The 19176-nt window shown below is 46.1% G+C and overlaps 1 protein-coding gene across 8 annotated transcripts in view; it reads right to left on the minus strand.

Moving 5' to 3' along the window:
• LOC141106560 (NACHT, LRR and PYD domains-containing protein 3-like) overlaps positions 1 to 19176 on the minus strand; it is a 196570-nt gene that overhangs the window by 66899 nt on the left and 110495 nt on the right. For all 8 annotated transcript variants that reach the window (XM_073597428.1, XM_073597426.1, XM_073597425.1 and 5 more), the window contains one exon: positions 2411 to 2581. In XM_073597428.1, the coding sequence (XP_073453529.1) occupies positions 2411 to 2581 (171 nt within the window). The remainder of the gene's footprint in view (positions 1 to 2410; positions 2582 to 19176) is intronic.

A 19176-nucleotide genomic window follows, 5' to 3' on the forward strand; every position in this document is an offset into this window, starting at 1 on the left:
TTTTGATGCAATTTTTTTTTAGGTAGCTCTCCACTTTAAGTGCGCATGTGACGATAACATCGGCACATGCAAATACAGGGATATCTCCTAAAATGTGCAGGTTTAGGAGATATCCAGTGCAGCTACAGGTAAGCCTAATTATAGGCTTGCCTGTAGCCTAAAGTGGTTGTAAAGGGTTTACAACCACTTTAGGAGAAATTATGTAGCGCCAAAAATAAATGAACAGCGATCAGATGTGAATATTGTGTTATAAATGGACAGCACATTGAAATAAAGTCCAAAAAAGTGTTAAAGTGAAAAATGCTAAAAATGATACAGTATATATAAAAGTCCAATCTTGTGGATGGAAATCAACAATAAATAAACAATATAGTGCAAAATATAGGTATAAATGCACAGTCCAATGAAAGGATCAGCAATATAAACTTATTGATGAAAACACATCAGTTCAGTGCAAAGATGTGCACAAATAATTGGTGGTGACTTGAAAAGTGAAGAGGTGATCCAGTACAGTGCTCCAGATTCATCCACTGCACCCCTGTGATATGGACACTCACCGGAAAAGCTGGCTGCCATTACAGCAGCAAAACACACACTCAGTGTAGATCCGCCATCTGTTATGGGGAAGGCTGTTCAGCAACTCGCACCATCCAGATGTAGCTGTAGTAAATAAAGGTCACGAGGAGCCAGATGAAGTCTCCATAGTGTAGTATTTATGGGGTTTGTATGTTAAAAGCCAAAATAAAACGAATCATAAAACATATGACAATGGGTGCCACTGCTGACCTGGTATCGGTCAGTGGCCTGACGTTGGCACTAGTGTCTCCTCCCCAAAGCTTTTCGTCCAATAGGACGTTATCAAGGGGTCCTGAGGAGGGACCTCTTGATAAAAATATAATATTTGTTTTCATTTTAGCATTTTTCACTTTAACACTTTTTTTGGACTTTGTGCTGTCCATTTATAACACAGTATTCACATCTCATCGCTGTTCATTTATTTTTGGAGCTACACACTTTTTCTTAAGATTATTTATAAGTTTGGTATATTACTTATCTGTGTCAGCTGCCGTCTCACCTCAGCGCAGAGATACATCTTTTTTATTTCTGTCAAAAAAAATAGTGACCAGCTTGTACTCTTCTTCCTGTGGCTGCTGATCCCAGCACCACCTCTTCAGGCACTGCCAACCCACCTGGCTGCAGCTTCCCCTTTCACTAGCCCTCCAGGCTAACTCCTCCACTCCAGTCCTCCAGACTAGCCCTCACCAGCCCACCCAGCTGACTCTCAGAAGATCTCCCAGGGAAGGGATGAAGACTTAGGCACACCGCTGTCTTCAGGGAGAACTGGCTACATGTGGGAGTCCCCCCCTTGTAAGTCCCCAGTAGTGCTCACATAATACAATTTACTCATTCATATAGCTACCGATAGGCTACTGAGTCCTCGCAGCAGCTGGACCCTGACCACCCAGTCTACACACAGTGATAGTGCGGGAGTAACCACTACACACTGATCATATTGTAGGGTACAGCCCAGATGTGTGCAACCCTAAAAAAGTTTATTTCATAGTCCGGCATGTCAATATTTCATTTATAGTATAATTCTCCCCTCAGCAACTGCAGGGTACAGCCTGGATGTCTGAGACCCTCACAAAGAAGGTTTATTCCACTGTCCACATGTGTCAAACACAAGGCCCTTGGGCCAAATCCCACCCACCAGGACATTTCATGTGGCTCTTGCACCTCTCCTGCAGCTGTGGCACCCCCCTCGTCTCCACCTCCACCTTGTTTTCGGTAGTCGGCAGCAAATAGGAGGACAGGATTCCTCTATCAAATTCTGTGCTTCTCCATTAAGCTGCAGAGAGGCTCTTCCCTAATCCCCTATCTCAGCAGTCAGCAGCAGAAAGGAGGACAGAACTTGTCCTACAGACCATGTGCCTCTCTGTGCAGCAGCAGCATCCCCTCACCTCTGCCTTCCCTAGGTCTCAGCATTCAGCAGACTCCAGCAGCTGACTCCCACCCTTCTCTGGTCCTTTCCTTCTGGTGGTGGGGGGCTCTTGATATCTGATGTAAGGGGGGTGGGGTGCTGTGGACATGTAGTCTTATAGATACAACAGGCTCTTTGAGGGCAACCATAATGCTGATCCGGTCTGCAATGAAATTGAGTTTGACTCCCCTGCTCTAGAGGATTCAGTGAGAAATCCAGTATGGTGAGAGATCAATTGGCAATAAGGGCAGATCGGAGATCAATACAGCTCAAGGAAGTCAAACTATAAAAGTCGATGCTGCAGAGAAAAATAAAAACACACAAACATTCCTATATGGTACCACTCAGATGTCTGAAATGTTCACAGTGGAATTTTAATTCACAGTCCTGCAAATTGTTAAAAAGTTTAGTTTATAGTGTAATTCTTACCTAAGTTCCTGTAGGGTACAGCCTGGATCTCTGAGTCCCTCACACAGAAGTTTAATTCCAGAGTCCTCCAATTCATTATGAGATAAGTCCAGACTGATGAGAGATCGGTTTGTGATTAGAAGAGAGCAGAGGACATCACAGCATGAAGGAGTCAACCAACAGCCTATTAATCTGTAGAGGAAAAACATTTACAGTGTAATCTCAGCTCAGCTCCATCTGGGTACAGTCAATGTCAGAGACCCTCACAAACAGGGCCGCTGATAAGGCAGTACAACTGGTCCTGTTGTAGTGGGCCCAGGCCCCATCAGCTACACAGGGGGGCTCGGGCAGTTCATTTCTCCCAAATAAGAAAAAGGGCTTACTAAACTACACCCCCCTTCCTACTTCCTTAGGGGGGTGTATAATTACATTTTTATGGGTCCTATCAGGCCAACAATGGGGCCCAGTAGGTGAGTGCAGAGGAGGGACTTTTTTTTCTATTGCGGGGTGCAGGTACATAATTCTGCGCCGCATGTTGTAGTTCCGATCAGCTGCCCACTGTCCTCCCTGGTGGAGTGATTGCATGTAAGTGCTCCGCTCCCTCCCTGATGTGAAGTACCTGACAGCAGAGACCAGCAAGTCTAATGTCGTCAGCGGCGGATGTTGTGGCTGCACTGTGAGTTACACTAATATCTGCTTCTGAGTCCCCAGATGTCTCACTGTGCTTATTTTATGATCATAAGCATTATGGTAATCACACAGCACAGCAGGCGCTGTATGACTCTGTCACAGTGTCCATGGCTGTTGGGTGCTGGCTTTGATAATTTATGGCTGTACTGTGTGTTTCAGACTGTAACAGTACAGCCGTAACTAGGGTTGCCACCTGTCCGGGATTCACCCGGACAGTTCGGGTTTGGAATCATCTTATTCAGACTGGACTATGGTTTACCAACAGGGTTGCTGGCTGCAGTTGTCTAAGCTGAGAGTGTCTGTTACACTCTCTTTCATGCTGCCCAAAGCCATCACTAACAATCCCCCCCAAACACACACAGACAGGAGAGGAGAGAGGGCTCGATCTGCACCTCTTCCTCCCGCCCCTACCCCTCTGTGTCTGCCCACACTCCAATCCCCAGGGCTGTGCCTAAGCATAGGCGTGTGCAGGGGGTGTGCCAGGTGTGCCTGGGCAAACCCTAATCAGTCCGTACTGTCCCGATTTCTCCTACTGCCCAGGCTCCCCCCCACTGGTGCTAACTTCCTTCCTCTCCTCTCCCCCCGGCTGTTACGGGGGATGTTTCAGGATGGAGAATGGGGGGAAGGGGCTCATCAATATGTCATTTACCAGCCCCTTCCCTTTATAAATGGACACAGTGAACACTCTCACTGTTTTAAATCATAACTGAAGCATAATACACTTTGTTTACTATGTTTCAGTTTGTGAATGAACAGGGAGCTGCTCAGCACAGAGCACTTCCCATTCATTCACTGTCTAATGCTGCAGAGAAAGGCATGTGTGTTTGAGCATTGGGGTGCACACCCTAATGCAATGGGCTGGGCACACCTATGTGCCTAAGAAAAGGAAAGTGGGGGCCGGAAATTTGAAGTCCAGCAGCCTCAGATACATCTGGATGAGAGGTGCTGACTGCCAAGGGGTGAGTGAGCTCACCATCCATCCCTGTCTGTGACTGAAGTCTCATCCTTCTCTCTCCTGCCTCTGAGTGAGTACACTAAGGTAAATCAGGTTTCTCAGAGTTCCCCTTTACACCAGAGGCCACAGTGTTCCCCCTTACATCACAGCGCTCTCCGTACATCAGACTTCTCTGTGTCACCCATTAAATCAGGCTTCCCAGAGCATCCCTTATGTTAGGGTCCCCAGAGTTCTCCCTTACATCAGAGTCTGCAGAGTCCCCCCTTACAGTGAAAGGGAACTCTGCTAGTTCAGATGTAAAAGGTGAACTCTGTGGACTCTGATGTAAAGAGGGACTCTTGTTACTTTATTTATTTATTTTATTTATTTCAGGTACTTATATAGCGCTGTCAATTTACGCAGCGCTTTACATATACATTGTACATTCACATCAGTCCCTACCCTGAAGGAGCTTACAATCTAAGGTCCCCAACTTACATTCATACATACTAGGGACAATTTAGACAAGATCCAATTAACCTACTAGCATGTCTTTAGAGTGTGGGAGGAAACCGGAGTACCCGGAGGAAACCCACGCAGGCACAGGGAGAACATACATTAACTTCATATGATTAGAAATTTTATTAATTAGCAAAATATATGTATAACAAAAATTGCTGTGTGCCGCTAAAGTGTTGGGGTTTGTCTTGAAGAAAAGGTGGCAACCCTAGCCGTAAGAGAATCAGCACACAACAGCCATGGACACTGACAGAGCCATACAGCACCTGCTGTGCTGAGTGATTACCATTAATGCTGATGACAAGTATAGGGAGACACTACTTTACACTTGTATTGGGGGTCTAACCACTGTCCTTTAACCCCTTTATACCCCAGTAACCCATATGTGCAGGGGCAAAAAGCTGGGCTTAACGCTCACACGCCGCACATGTGCCTCGCTTGGCAGGTCATGTTTATGTAAGAGAGCGCCCCCTGTGCACAAAGACTGAGCTGCCAAAAACAGCTCTTAGTCCCAAGAAAACATTGGTAGCTGGCAGGACTGGGTCAGGTTTGGGGTCTAGGGGGACCCCGTCAGGTAGGCTGTACAGGGCCCCGTGATTTCTAACAGCGGTCAAAAAGGAGTTTTGATTACTGACTGCCTGGGTACAATCAATGTCTGAGACCTTCAGAAATGAGTTTTATTCAGAGTCCTGCAGTTTATTATACACATTATTCTATAATCCTGACCTCACCTGTGGCAGGGTGTAGTCTGAATGTTTGAGGCCCTCACAAACAATGTTTGTTCCAAAATCCTGTAGACATCCCTCCCAACAGTCCCGGATTGGGCAGGACATTCCCGCATCTGCTCCTTTGTCCCGCTGTGAAGGAGGTATGTCCCGCATCATTGTTTTCAGCCATGGTTAGCTGTGTGCTCACAGCTCAGAGCTTTCACTTTAAAACACAGAAGCCAGGTGTTCTGACAAAATACACAACCGGCTTCTGTGTTAGAAAGTGAAAGTAAAAACTCTCCCGACTCCTACAGCAGCCTGCCTGCTCTGCTCAGGGGACAAGTGCAGGCAGAGTGCAGAGTGTTCAATGGCAGGAGGAGGGAGGGAAGTGCTTGGTGAGCTGCAGCAGTGTGATCCCCATTCTCCTACCTGGTCGGGGAAGTTCTGGAGCCGACAATAAGCCAGAAAGGTAACCATGAGTAGGATGGTGAAGCTTTGGGGAGGGTGGGGGGCTAAATATTGGGGCAGAGGAGAGGAGTTGTGATGAGGGGGGAGGTGCTGAGGTTATTGCTGTGTATGTACAGTGTATATATGATCTCTGTCCTATCAGTGTATGTACAGTGTATATATGATCTCTGTCCTATCAGTGTATGTACAGTGTATATATGATCTCCATCCTATCAGTGTATGTACAGTGTATATATGATCTCTGTCCTATCAGTGTATGCACAGTGTATATATGATCTCACTCCTGTCAGTACAGTGTATATATGATCTCCGGCCTATCAGTGTATGTACAGTGTATACATGATCTCTGGTCTGTCAGTGTATGTACAGTGTATATATGATCTCCATCCTATCAGTGTATGTACAGTGTATACATGATCTCACTCCTGTCAGTACAGTGTATATATGATCTCCAGCCTATCAGTGTATGTACAGTGTTTATATGATCTCTGTCCTAGACATAGTTCATCCCAGAACCCTTCACCCTGTACGTAGCTCATCCCAGAACCTTGCACTCTGTACGCAGCTCACCCCAGAACCCTGCACTCTGTAAATAATAATACACTCCAAAACCCTGCACTCTGTACGTAGCTCATCCCAGAACCCTGCACTCTGTACGTAATAATATACTCCAAAACCCTGCACCCTTTTATTTAAATGAATGTGCTGGGGCTTGTATGTATCCATGAGACTCTTGCTTGTGGAACAATAATAAAAGCATGTTTTATAGGTACAAGGAAGCCCAAGGTTTGTTTAATGAGTTTGACCACGCCCAAATTTGCTGTCACGTGCTATGCAAGGTTACTTCCTTCCTTAAGTGTCCCTCATTCTGAAGTTCAAAAGTCAGCAGAATGGGGATCTGTCTATGTAAACAAGGCAGATCCCCGTTCTGACAGGGAAGTACACAGAGATTCTTCTGTTCCTTGTAAGCAGGAACACGGATCTCTGTATTCTTCCTGTCAGTCCATCCCCCACACAGTTAGAAAACACTTGCAGGGAACACAGTTAACCCTTTGATCACCCCTTATGGTAACCCCTTCCCTGCCAGTGCTGCTTGCCTAGAAAGCAGATGGGCACTCTCCCCTACCTTCTTTTGTAGCGCTGGTCTTTATTTGGGGTTGGCATTTGTTTTTCTGCAGAAGCAGAAGACAGGCAAAAAAACATTGAGCTTGTTCAATGACTATTAAGCAGCAATGCAGCGCCTCATTCATAAGGAAGCTCGGTATCTCTGTAATATTAAGGCAAGTGTCCACTCCAGCCATGATATTGCACTGCTTCCCCGTTGAGAGTGATTTACACCTCATATGCCACCCCACAGATCAGCAGAGGGGCTCCCTGATAAATGATGCATTTAGGATGTAAAAACACAGGGACCACATCCCAGCGGAGCAGGATGGACAGCCCAAACTTTATACAAGCTAGATAGGAGATATATGCCAACTTCCTGGATCCTGTCCCTTCACAGGGTGAGTGGAAATGACTCCTTTACAGTGTTGACTACATAATGAATGTGACAACCTGTTAGGCGTTGTCATCTTTATCCTTGGTTGATTGAGCAATGCAGCATTCTTGCAGTCATGTTCATCCCTATCTTCTCTTTAGAAGAGTCTGAGGAGGACTGCTCGGTAACCCTTTTCACAGGGTGAGTGGAAACACTCCTTTAGAGTGTATTGACCAATAGGGATGAGCTTCGAGTTCGAGTCGAACTCATGATCGACTCGTACATCGGCTGTTCGCAAGTTCGCTGAACAGCGAACAATTTGGGGTGTTCGCGGCAAATTCGAATGCCGAGGAACACCCTTTAAAAGTCTATGGGAGAAATCAAAAGTGCTAATTTTAAAGGCTTTTAAAGATCACAACATCTGATGGTTTGGTCATCCGATGCTCCGGGAGTAGAACTACAGCTATGTGCCGTTCTAATCCAGTTGTGTAGCTCAGAACAAACACCAGGCAGGCTGTATGTAAGTTCAACCAGGAATCTCTTTTATTGCAAGGAATACGGGCTCTTTTATACAGTAAAGGAGGAGGTGTATACCTCCTGCTCATATTACTCTGAACATACACCTGTGACCAGAAACCGAATTAACATGGGGCTAATTAACTACTCCCTTTAGACAGCCTAGATGACTCAGACATGACCTTTAGGCCAGACTGGCCGTATTGTAGCTCAGAAAACACAATCAACATTATCACAAATCAACACAGACTCTTCTTCACACAATAACAGTGTTAATTAACACAAACAATGGGGATCTAATGACTCTTAGATCCCATAGTATACTTATTTACAATACACATTCTAGCAGGCAACAGACAGACAGGTGGCTGGAATTGACATTAGCATCTCCTATCAGTATTTGTCCCAGCATTATGAATCAGCCACTATTCCAAGCTGCATGACAATCCAGTATTCCAAGGTTCATGACACATGGTATTGTCATAAAAAGTGTTTGGGGACCTGGGTCCTGCCCCAGGGGACATGGATCAATGCAAACATTTTTTTAAAAACTGCCATTTTTTCGGGAGCAGTGATTTTAATAATGCTTAAAGTCAAACAATAAAAGTGTAATATCCCTTTAAATTTCGTACCCCGGGGGTGTCTATAGTATGCCTGTAAAGGGGCGCATGTTTCCCGTGTTTAGAACAGTCTGACAGCAAAATGACATTTCAAAGGAAAAAAAGTCATTTAAACTACTCGTGGCTATTAATGAATTGCCGGTCCAACAATACACATAAAAGTTCATTGATAAAAACGGCATGGGAATTCCCCACAGGGGAACCCCGAACCAAAATTTAAAAAGAAAAATGACGTGGGGGGTTCCCCTAAATTCCATACCATGCCCTTCAGGTCTGGTATGGATATTAAAGGGAACCCCGGCCAAAATTTAAAACAAAAAATAGCGTGGGGTCCCCCTCAAAATCTATACCAGACCCTTCAGGTCTGGTATGGATTTTAAGGAGAACCCTGCGCCAAAATTTTTTTAAAAAAACGGCGTGGGGTCCCCCCAAATATCCATACCAGACCCTTATCTGAGCACGCAAAGAGGGGGGATGAGAGAGCACCCCCCCTCCTGAACCGTACCAGGCCACATGCCCTCAACATTGGGAGGGTGCTTTGGGGTAGCCCCCCAAAACACCTTGTCCCCATGTTGATGGGGACAAGGGCCTCATCCCCACAACCCTGGCCGGTGGTTGTGGGGGTCTGCGGGTGGGGGGCTTATCGGAATCTGGAAGCCCCCTTTAACAAGGGGACCCCCAGATCCCGGCCCTCCCCCTGTGTGAAATGGTAAGGGGTACCAGGGCTGGTGAAAGGATTTTTGACACCCTAGGCGAAACCTCATTTTGCCACCCCCGTCTCCACTGCTGACTCCACCCCCTTTGCCATGCCCATGTATACCCCACCTTTTTAATGAAGCGCCCATTAATGCAACCTCACGAGCGCCCATCAATCAATGTTTGCTTGCTTCAATTCATTTGGGAGTCGGGACACAGACACAGTCCTCCACCACCACTGTGCCTCTGACACTATGTGCGAACGGAGCGGTGGCTGCTTGCTGATGCTGAGACTTAGTTGCTTGCTGCAGAGAGAAGAGAGTAGGAACACCAGTGGCCAGGTGCCCCCCGGCAGCAGTGCGCCCTAGGCGGCTGCCTAGTTTGCCTGGTGGTAGCACCGGCCCTGAGGAGTACTTACCCCTACCATTTCACAAAAAAACTGTCAAAAATGTTAAAAATGACAAGAGACAGTTTTTGACAATTCCTTTATTTAAATGCTTCTTCTTTCTTCTATCTTCCTTCGGTTTCTGCCTCCATCTTCTTCTTCTTCTTCTTCTGGTACTTCTGGTTCTTCCTCCGGTGTTATCGTCCGGCATCTTCATCTGCGGCGTCGGCGTCTTTTTCCCTTCTTCTCCTCGGGCCGCTCCGCATCCATGATGGCATGGAGGGAGGCTCCCGCTGTGTGACGCTTCTCTCTTCATCTTCTTGTCTTCATCTTCTTTTCGGCTGCTCCGCATCCATGATGGCATGGAGGGAGGCTCCCGCTGTGTGATGCTTCTCCTCTTCCGATGGTTCTTAAATAACGGGATAACGTGACCCCGCCCCCCTCTGACGCACGGGGACTTGACAGGACTTCCCTGTGGCATTCCCTGTGACATCACAGGGAAGTCCCATCAAGCACTGTACATTAGAGGGGTGCGGGGTCACCGGGTGGCCCCGCCCCCCGCTATTTAAGAACCGTCAGAAGAGGAGAAGCGTCACACAGCGGGAGCCTCCCTCCATGCCATCATGGATGCGGAGGGGCCCGAAAAGAAGATGAAGACAAGAAGATGAAGACAAGAAGATGAAGAGAGGAGCGTCACACAGCGGGAGCCTCCCTCCATGCCATCATGGATGCGGAGCAGCCCGGAGAAGAAGGGAAGAAGACGCAGACACCGCAGAGGAAGATGCTGGACGAGAACACCGGAGGAAAAACCAGAAGAACCAGAAGAAGATGGAGGAAGAAACCGAAGGAAGATAGAAGAAAGAAGAAGCATTTAAAGTGGAGTTCCACCCAAAAGTGGAACTTCCACTCATCAGATTCCTCCCCCCCTCCGGTGACACAGTTGGCACCTTTCAGGGGGGAGGGGGGTACAGATACCTGTATATTACAGGTATCTGTACCCACTTCCGGCATAGATAGCCGCAGAATCTGCGGTTATTTACGCCACTTCCTGCTCCCTCCCCGCTGCCTGCTGGGAAACACACGGGTCCCAGAGGCAGCAGGGACCATCCGTATTGCGCTGCGTGACTCACGCATGTGCAGTAGGGAACCGGGAAGTGAAGCCGCACGGCTTCACTTCCTGATTCCCTTACCGAAGATGGAGGCGGCAGCACCCGAGGACGGAGAGACGCTTCGGCCTCGGGTGCCGACATCGCGGGCGCCCTGGACAGGTAAGTGTCCATGTTTTAAAAGTCAGCAGTTGCAGTATTTGTAGCTGCTGACTTTTAAAAAAAAAAATTTTCGGTGGCGCTCTGCTTTAACCACTTGACGACCGCCTCACGCCGATGTACGTCGGCAAAGTGGCACGGACAGGCAAAATCACGTACATGTACGTGATTTGCCTTCCGCGGGTGGGGGGTCCGATCGGTCCCCCCCCGGTGCCCGAGGCGGTCGCCATTTCTTCCCGGGCGATGAGAGGTGAGGGGGCGGCCATCCATTGTTGGCCACCCCCTCCCGATCGCTCCCGGCGAATGAAAATGCTTCCTTCCCTCTGTAATGTAAACAGAGGGAAAGGAAGTGATGTCATCTCTCCTCGAGCCGGTCTTTTTGTCGCCGCGCCGAGGAGAGAAGACATCCAAGTAAGTCTGCACAACACTACACATTCAGTAGAACACGCCAGGCACACTTGTCACCCCCGATCACCCCCCGATCACCCCCTGATCACCCCCCTGTACCCCCTGTCACTCTGACACCAATAGCATTTTTTTTTTTTGCATTGGTGTCAGTTTGTGTCAGTTAAAAGTTTTAGGGCAGTTAGGTTAGCCCCCTTTAGGTCTAGGGTACCCCCCCTTAGGTCCAGGGTACCCCCCTAACCCCCCCTAATAAAAGTTAACCCCTTGATTACCCCCCGTCACCAGTGTCGCTAAGCGATCGTTTTTCTGATCGCTGTATTAGTGACACAGGTGACGCTAGTTAGGGAGGTAAGTATATAGGTTCAGTGTTTTATAGCGACAGGGACCCCCATATACTACCTGCTATAGGTTTTAACCCCTGATTGCCCCCTAGTTAACCCTTTCACCAGCGATCACCGTATAAGTGTTACGGGTGACGCTGGTTAGCTTGTTTGTTTTTTGTAGTTTATTACAGTTTATTACAGTTTATTATAGTTTATTATAGTTTTAGGGCACCCGCCGTTTATTAACCTATAAAGGTTTAACCCCCTAATTGCCCGGCGGTGATAGAAGTTAAGTTTTTAGGATAAGGTCTGCGTCGCCCCAGGCAGCGTCAGGTTAGCGCCAGTACCGCTAAAACCCACGCACGCAGCATACACCTCCCTTAGTGCTATAGTATCTGAGCGGATCGATATCTGATCCGATCAGATCTATACTCCCCAGCAGTTTAGGGTTCCCTGAAACGCAGTGTTAGCGGGATCAGCCCAGATACCTGCTAGCACCTGCGTTTTGCTCCTCGGCCCAGCCCTGCCCAGCCCACCCAAGTGCAGTATCGATCGATAACTGTCACTTACAAAACACTAAGCACACATAACTGCAGCGTTCGCAGAGTCAGGCCTGATCCCTGCGATCGCTAACAGTTTTTTGGTAGCGTTTTGATACAGTCGCCAACAGTCAGGAGCTTTTTTGCCTGTGAGTCTCACTAGTGTACCCCTAAATTTAGAGCCCAAAATGGCAAATAGAAGGTACACTAGTGAAGAGGCCTACACGTTTCTGAGTATGACAGATAGTGAAGAGGAAGTCACTCATCTGTCAAGTTCAGGCTCAGAATACGAACCTGTAGAGGACAGCGGCTCCATGACAGATAGCTCTGACGACAGAGTTGTGGTCCCTGCTAAGGTCAGGCGTACCAGACCCCAATCTTCTTCTGTCCTTAAAGTGCAAGAACCGCAGGGCTCTCGTATGGAGCAGAGCAGTACTAGCGCCGCTACTCCTTCTGGTGAACTGGCAAGCACCAGCGGCCTAGTACACCCTGGTCGTACATCCAGCACTGCAGTATCACGTGGTGACGTGGCGAGTCCCATAAGTGCAGTTCAAGCTGGCGAGGTGGCAAGCACTAGTAGTGTCCCGCTGCCACAGAAGACAAAGACAGGCCCGTCGTGCCCATAGTGCCCTTCCTGCTGCATTGGCCAATCCGAATTGGGAACCTTCCACTTCTGCAGCACCCGTACTTCCCCCTTTCACTGGCCAAACCGGAATTCAGGTGGAAACAGTTGACTTTACGCCACTGGATTTTTATTCACTGTTTTTCACCGAAGATCTCTATAGATCTATTGTGGTCCAAAGCAATTTATACGCTGGTCAACACATCGCCGCTAATCCCCAGTCCACCCTTGCCAGAGATTGGAGACCAATTACAGTCTCCGAATTTAAGACCTTTCTGGGCCTTTCCCTCCTCATGGGGTTGAATAAAAAGAGTAAGTTGCGGTCATATTGGTCCACTGACCCAATTTACCATTCACCCTTGTTCTCTGCTTCCATGGCCAGGGCACGATACGAGCAGATTTTGCGGTTCATGCACTTCAACGACAATGAACTCTGTCGTCCTCGTGGAGACCCTGCATACGATCGGCTCTACAAAATTCGGCCCCTCGTAAACCACTTCAACCAACATTTTGCAGACTTGTTTACCCCCCATCAAGTTGTCTGCGTTGATGAGTCCCTGATTAAGTTTTCTGGCCGCTTGTCATTCAAACAGTACCTTCCCAGCAAGCGTGCCAGATACGGGGTCAAGATGTATAAGCTCTGTGACAGGGCCACAGGCTATACATGTAGATTTATGGTTTACGAGGGAAAAGATAGTCACGTAGAGCCGACAAACTGCCCTGACTACATAGGAAGCGCTGGCAAGATAGTGTGGGACTTGGTGTCACCCTTATTCGGAAAGGGGTACCACTTGTACGTGGACAATTATTATACGAGCGTGCCACTTTTTAGTCACTTGTTTGATCAGCAGATTGGAGCATGTGGCACCGTGCGACCTAATCGCCGGGGCTTTCCCCAGCGGCTTGTAGATTCCCGTCTTAGGCTGGGGGAGAGAGCCTGCTTGAAGTATAATAATTTGCTCGCTATGAAGTGGAGGGATAAGAAGAATGTTTTCGTTCTCACCTCCCTTCATGCAGACACGACGACCCAAATTTCTACGGCGACTGGTGTTGTGGAGAAACCCCTCTGTGTCCACGAATACAACCTTAATATGGGAGGGGTGGACCTCAACGACCAGTTGTTGGCGCCGTACTTAGTTGCCCGTATGGCCAGACGCTGGTACAAAAAAGTGTCTGTATACTTATTTCAATTGGCTTTGCTGAATGCTCATGTGCTATACAGAGCTTCAGGACAGACTGGATCCTTCCTTAAATTCCAGGAAGAGATCGTCAGAGCCCTTCTGTTTCCAGACGGTGCTCTACCTCACCTTCCCCAACCAAATGCAGTAAGCCGGCTGCATGAGCGGCATTTTCTTTATGCCATCCCGAGTACCCCTACCCAACGAGCCCCCCAAAAAAGATGTCGTGTCTGCAGCAAGCGCGGATTTAGGCGTGACACCCGGTCTTATTGTCCCTCCTGTCCTGGCAATCCTGGTCTTTGCATGGGTGAATGCTTTGAACGCTACCATACATTAGTTGAGTATTAGCGTAGGGTTCAGCATTGCACAGACTAGGCACACTAACACAGGGTCTCCCAAGATGCCATTGCATTTTGAGAGACCCAAACCTGGAACAAAAGTTACAAAAGTTAAAAGTTACTAAAAAAAAGTGTAAAAAAAAAAATAAAAAAAAAATTAAAAAAAAATAAAAACACAAAAAAAAATATAAAATAAAAAAAACAAAAATAGTTGTTGTTTTATTGTTCTCTCTCTCTCTATTCTCTCTCTATTGTTCTTCTCTTTTTTACTCTATTCTATTCTGCAATGTTTTATTGTTATTATGTTTTACCATGTTTCCTTTTCAGATTTTTCATACTTTACCATTTACTGTGTTTTGTTGGTAAACATTTTATTGTTTTCAGGTACGCCATTCAGTTGCAGCGCGGATTTATTTATCTTGACAGCAACAGCGTTTGCTCCCACGATATATAAAGCCGTGACTCCAGCGCTGTCGGAGGTGATTTCACCACCACAGTTACATACTTCAGCATATATGCCGAAGCGTGGGGGCAGCAGTGGGTGGAGGAGCAATTTGCTCCTGCCTTTTGCGGGAGGATGCCCCCATGCTTCGGCATATATATATTTTAGGCACAGGTTGCGTTAAATGTTTTATTTTTTACTATTTTTTTTTTTTTGTATTTGCTTTGCAGGTATGGTAAGTCTTACTGTTATACTGTAATGTTACTTTGTTTTATTGTTAACCATCATTTGCTTAGCAGGTACGCCATTCAGTTGCAGCGCGGATTTATTTATCTTGACAGCAACAGCATTTGCTCCCACGATATATAAAGCCGTGACTCCAACGCTGTCGGAGGTGATTTCACCACCACAGTTACATACTTCAGCATATATGCCGAAGCGTGGGGGCAGCAGTGGGTGGAGGAGCAATTTGCTCCTGCCTTTTGCGGGAGGATGCCCCCATGCTTCGGCATATATAAATGGTGCATGTATGCCCATCATTAGAAGTGGGTGGATGAAGGGAGGTATTCTAATGGTGGGCATACCCACTGATCAATAACTTTTTTTCATTCAGCCCACAGGCTGCATGAAAAAAAAGTTTACAATATATGCCTAACAAGGACCAGCAACGTACTGGTATGTTGCTGGACTTTGAGTGGTTATACCAGAATGATGCCTGCAGGTTTAGGTATCATCTTGGTATCATTCTTTTCAGCCAGCGGTCGGCTTTCATGTAAAAGCAATCCTAGCGGCTAATTAGCCTCTAGACTGCTTTTGCAAGCAGTGGGAGGGAATGCCCCCCCCCTCCCCCACCGTCTTCCATGTTTTTCTCTGGCTTTCCTGTCCCAACAGGGAACCTGAAAATGCAGCCGGTGATTCAGCCAGCTGACCATAGAGCTGATCAGAGACCAGAATGGCTCCAAACATCTCTATGGCCTAAGAAACCGGAAGCTACGAGCATTTCATGACTTAGATTTCGCCGAATGTAAACAGCGCCATTGGGAAATTGGGAAAGCATTTTATCACACCGATCTTGGTGTGGTCAGATGCTTTGAGGGCAGAGGAGAGATCTAGGGTCTAATAGACCCCAATTTTTTCAAAAAAGAGTACCTGTCACTACCTATTGCTATCATAGGGGATATTTACATTCCCTGAGATAACAATAAAATTAATAAAAAAAAATAAAAATGAAAGGAACAGTTTAAAAATAAGATAAAAAAGCAAAAAAATAATAAAGAAAAAAAAAAAAAAAAAAAAAGCACCCCTGTCCCCCCCTGCTCTCGCGCAAAGGCGAACGCAAGCGTCGGTCTGGCGTCAAATGTAAACAGCAATTGCACCATGCATGTGAGGTATCACCGCGAAGGACAGAATGAGGGCAATAATTTTAGCAGTAGACCTCCTCTGTAAATCTAAAATGGTAACCTGTAAAGGCTTTTAAAGGCTTTTAAAAATGTATTTATTTTGTCGCCGCTGCGCGTTTGTGCGCAATTTTAAAGCATGTCATGTTTGGTATCCATGTACTCGGCCTAAGATCATCTTTTTTATTTCATCAAACATTTGGGCAATATAGTGTGTTTTAGTGCATTAAAATTTAAAAAAGTGTGTTTTTTCCCCAAAAAATGCGTTTGAAAAATCGCTGCGCAAATACTGTGTGAAAAAAAAATATGAAACACCCACCATTTTAATCTGTAGGGCATTTGCTTTAAAAAAAAATATATAATGTTTGGGGGTTCAAAGTAATTTTCTTGCAAAAAAAATTATTTGTTTTTTAAAATGAAGAAAGACAAGAAAAATGTATTTTTTTTTTCTTTTTTCAATTTTCGAAAGTTTGTGACAAAAAGTGCGGTCTGCAAAATACTCACTATACCTCTCAGCAAATAGCTTGGGGTGTCTATTTTCCAAAATGGGGTCATTTGGGGGGGTTGTGCCATCTGGGCATTCCATGGCCTCCAAAACTGTGATAGGAAGTGAGGAGTGAAATCAAAAATTTATGCCCTTAGAAATCCTGAAGGCGGTGCTTGGTTTTCGGGGCCCCGTACGCGGCTAGGCTCCCAAAAAGTCCTAAACATGTGGTATCCCCATACTCAGGAGAAGCAGCAGAATGTATTTTGGGGTGTAATTCCACATATGCCCATGGCATGTTTGAGCAATATATCATTTAGTGACAACTTTGTGCAAAAAAAAAAAAAAAGTGTTACTTTCCCGCAACTTGTGTCAAAATATAAAATATTCCATGGACTCAACATGCCTCTCAGCAAATAGTTTGGGGTGTCTACTTTCCAAAATGGGGTCATTTGGGGGCGTTTTGTGCCATCTTGGCATTTTATGGCCTTCAAAACTGTGATAGGTAGTGAGGAGTCAAATCACAACATTACGCCCTTAGAAATCCTGAAGGCGGTGCTTGGTTTTCGGGGCCCCGTATTCGGCTAGGCTCCCAAAAAGTCCCACACATGTGGTATCCCCATACTCTGGAGAAGCAGCTAAATGTATTTTGGGGTGCAATTCCACATATGCCCATGGCCTGTGTGAGAAATATATCATTTAGTGACAACTTTGTGCAAAAAAAAAAAAATTGTCACTTTCCCGCAACTTGTGTCAAAAAAGAAAGTATTCCATGGACTCAGCATGCCTCTCAGCATATAGCTTGGAGTGTCTACTTTCCAAAATGGGGTCATTTGGGGGGGGGGGTTTGTGCCATCTGGGCATTTTATGGCCTTCAAAACTGTGATAGGAAGTGAGGAGTGAAATCAAAAATTTATGCCCTTAGAAATCCTGAAGGCGGTGCTTGGTTTTCGGGGCCCCGTACGCGGCTAGGCTCCCAAAAAGTCCTAAACATGTGGTATCCCCATACTCAGGAGAAGCAGCAGAATGTATTTTGGGGTGTAATTCCACATATGCCCATGGCATGTTTGAGCAATATATCATTTAGTGACAACTTTGTGCAAAAAAAAAAAAAAGTGTTACTTTCCCGCAACTTGTGTCAAAATATAAAATATTCCATGGACTCAACATGCCTCTCAGCAAATAGTTTGGGGTGTCTACTTTCCAAAATGGGGTCATTTGGGGGCGTTTTGTGCCATCTTGGCATTTTATGGCCTTCAAAACTGTGATAGGTAGTGAGGAGTCAAATCACAACATTACGCCCTTAGAAATCCTGAAGGCGGTGCTTGGTTTTCGGGGCCCCGTATTCGGCTAGGCTCCCAAAAAGTCCCACACATGTGGTATCCCCATACTCTGGAGAAGCAGCTAAATGTATTTTGGGGTGCAATTCCACATATGCCCATGGCCTGTGTGAGAAATATATCATTTAGTGACAACTTTGTGCAAAAAAAAAAAATTGTCACTTTCCCGCAACTTGTGTCAAAAAAGAAAGTATTCCATGGACTCAGCATGCCTCTCAGCATATAGCTTGGAGTGTCTACTTTCCAAAATGGGGTCATTTGGGGGGGGGGGTTTGTGCCATCTGGGCATTTTATGGCCTTCAAAACTGTGATAGGTAGTGAGGAATGAAATCAAAAATTTATGCCCTTAGAAATCCTGAAGGCGGTGATTGGTTTTCGGGGCCCCGTACGCGGCTAGGGTCCCAAAAAGTCCCACACATGTGGTATCCCCATACTCAGGAGAAGCAGCTGAATGTATTTTGGGGTGCAATTCCACATATGCCCATGGCCTGTGTGAGCAATATATCATTTAGTGACAACTTTTTGTAAATAATTTTTTTTTTTTTTTGTCATTATTCAATCACTTGGGACAAAAAAAATAAATATTCAATGGGTTCAACATGCCTCTCAGCAATTTCCTTGGGGTGTCTACTTTCCAAAATGGGGTCATTTGGGGGGGTTTTGTACTGCCCTGCCATTTTAGCACCTCATGAAATGACATAGGCAGTCATAAACTAAAAGCTGTGTAAATTCCAGAAAATGTACCCTAGTTTGTAGACGCTATAACTTTTGCGCAAACCAATAAATATACGCTTATTAACTTTTTTTTTACCAAAGACATGTGGCCGAATAAATTTTGGCCTAAATGTATGACTAAAATTGAGTTTATTGGATTTTTTTTATAACAAAAAGTAGAAAATATCATTTTTTTCAAAATTTTCGGTCTTTTTCCGTTTATAGCGCAAAAAATAAAAACGGCAGAGGTGATCAAATGCCATCAAAAGAAAGCTCTATTTGTGGGAAGAAAAGGACGCAAATTTCGTTTGGGTACAGCATTGCATGACCGCGCAATTAAAAGTTAAAGTGACGCAGTGCCAAATTGGAAAAAGACCTCTGGTCCTTAGGCAGCATAATGGTCCGGGGCTCAAGTGGTTAAATAAAGGAATTGTCAAAAACTGTCTCTTGTCTTTTTTAACATTTTTGACACTTTTTTAGTGAAATGGAAGGCCCTTACCATTTCATACAGGGGGGAGGGCTGGGATCTGGGGGTCCCCTCATCAACATGGGGACAAGGTGTTTTGGGGGGCTACCCCAAAGCACCCTCCCAATGTTGAGGGCATGTGGCCTGGTACAGTTCAGGAGGGGGGCCGCTCTCTTGTCCCCCCTCTTTTCCTGCGTCTGCCAGGTTGCATGCTCGGATAAGGGCCTGGTATGGAATTTAGGGGGACCCCCACATTTTT

Source organism: Aquarana catesbeiana, linkage group LG08 (assembly GCF_042186555.1).
Source record: "Aquarana catesbeiana isolate 2022-GZ linkage group LG08, ASM4218655v1, whole genome shotgun sequence".
In the NCBI taxonomy this organism is placed as follows: domain Eukaryota; kingdom Metazoa; phylum Chordata; class Amphibia; order Anura; family Ranidae; genus Aquarana; species Aquarana catesbeiana.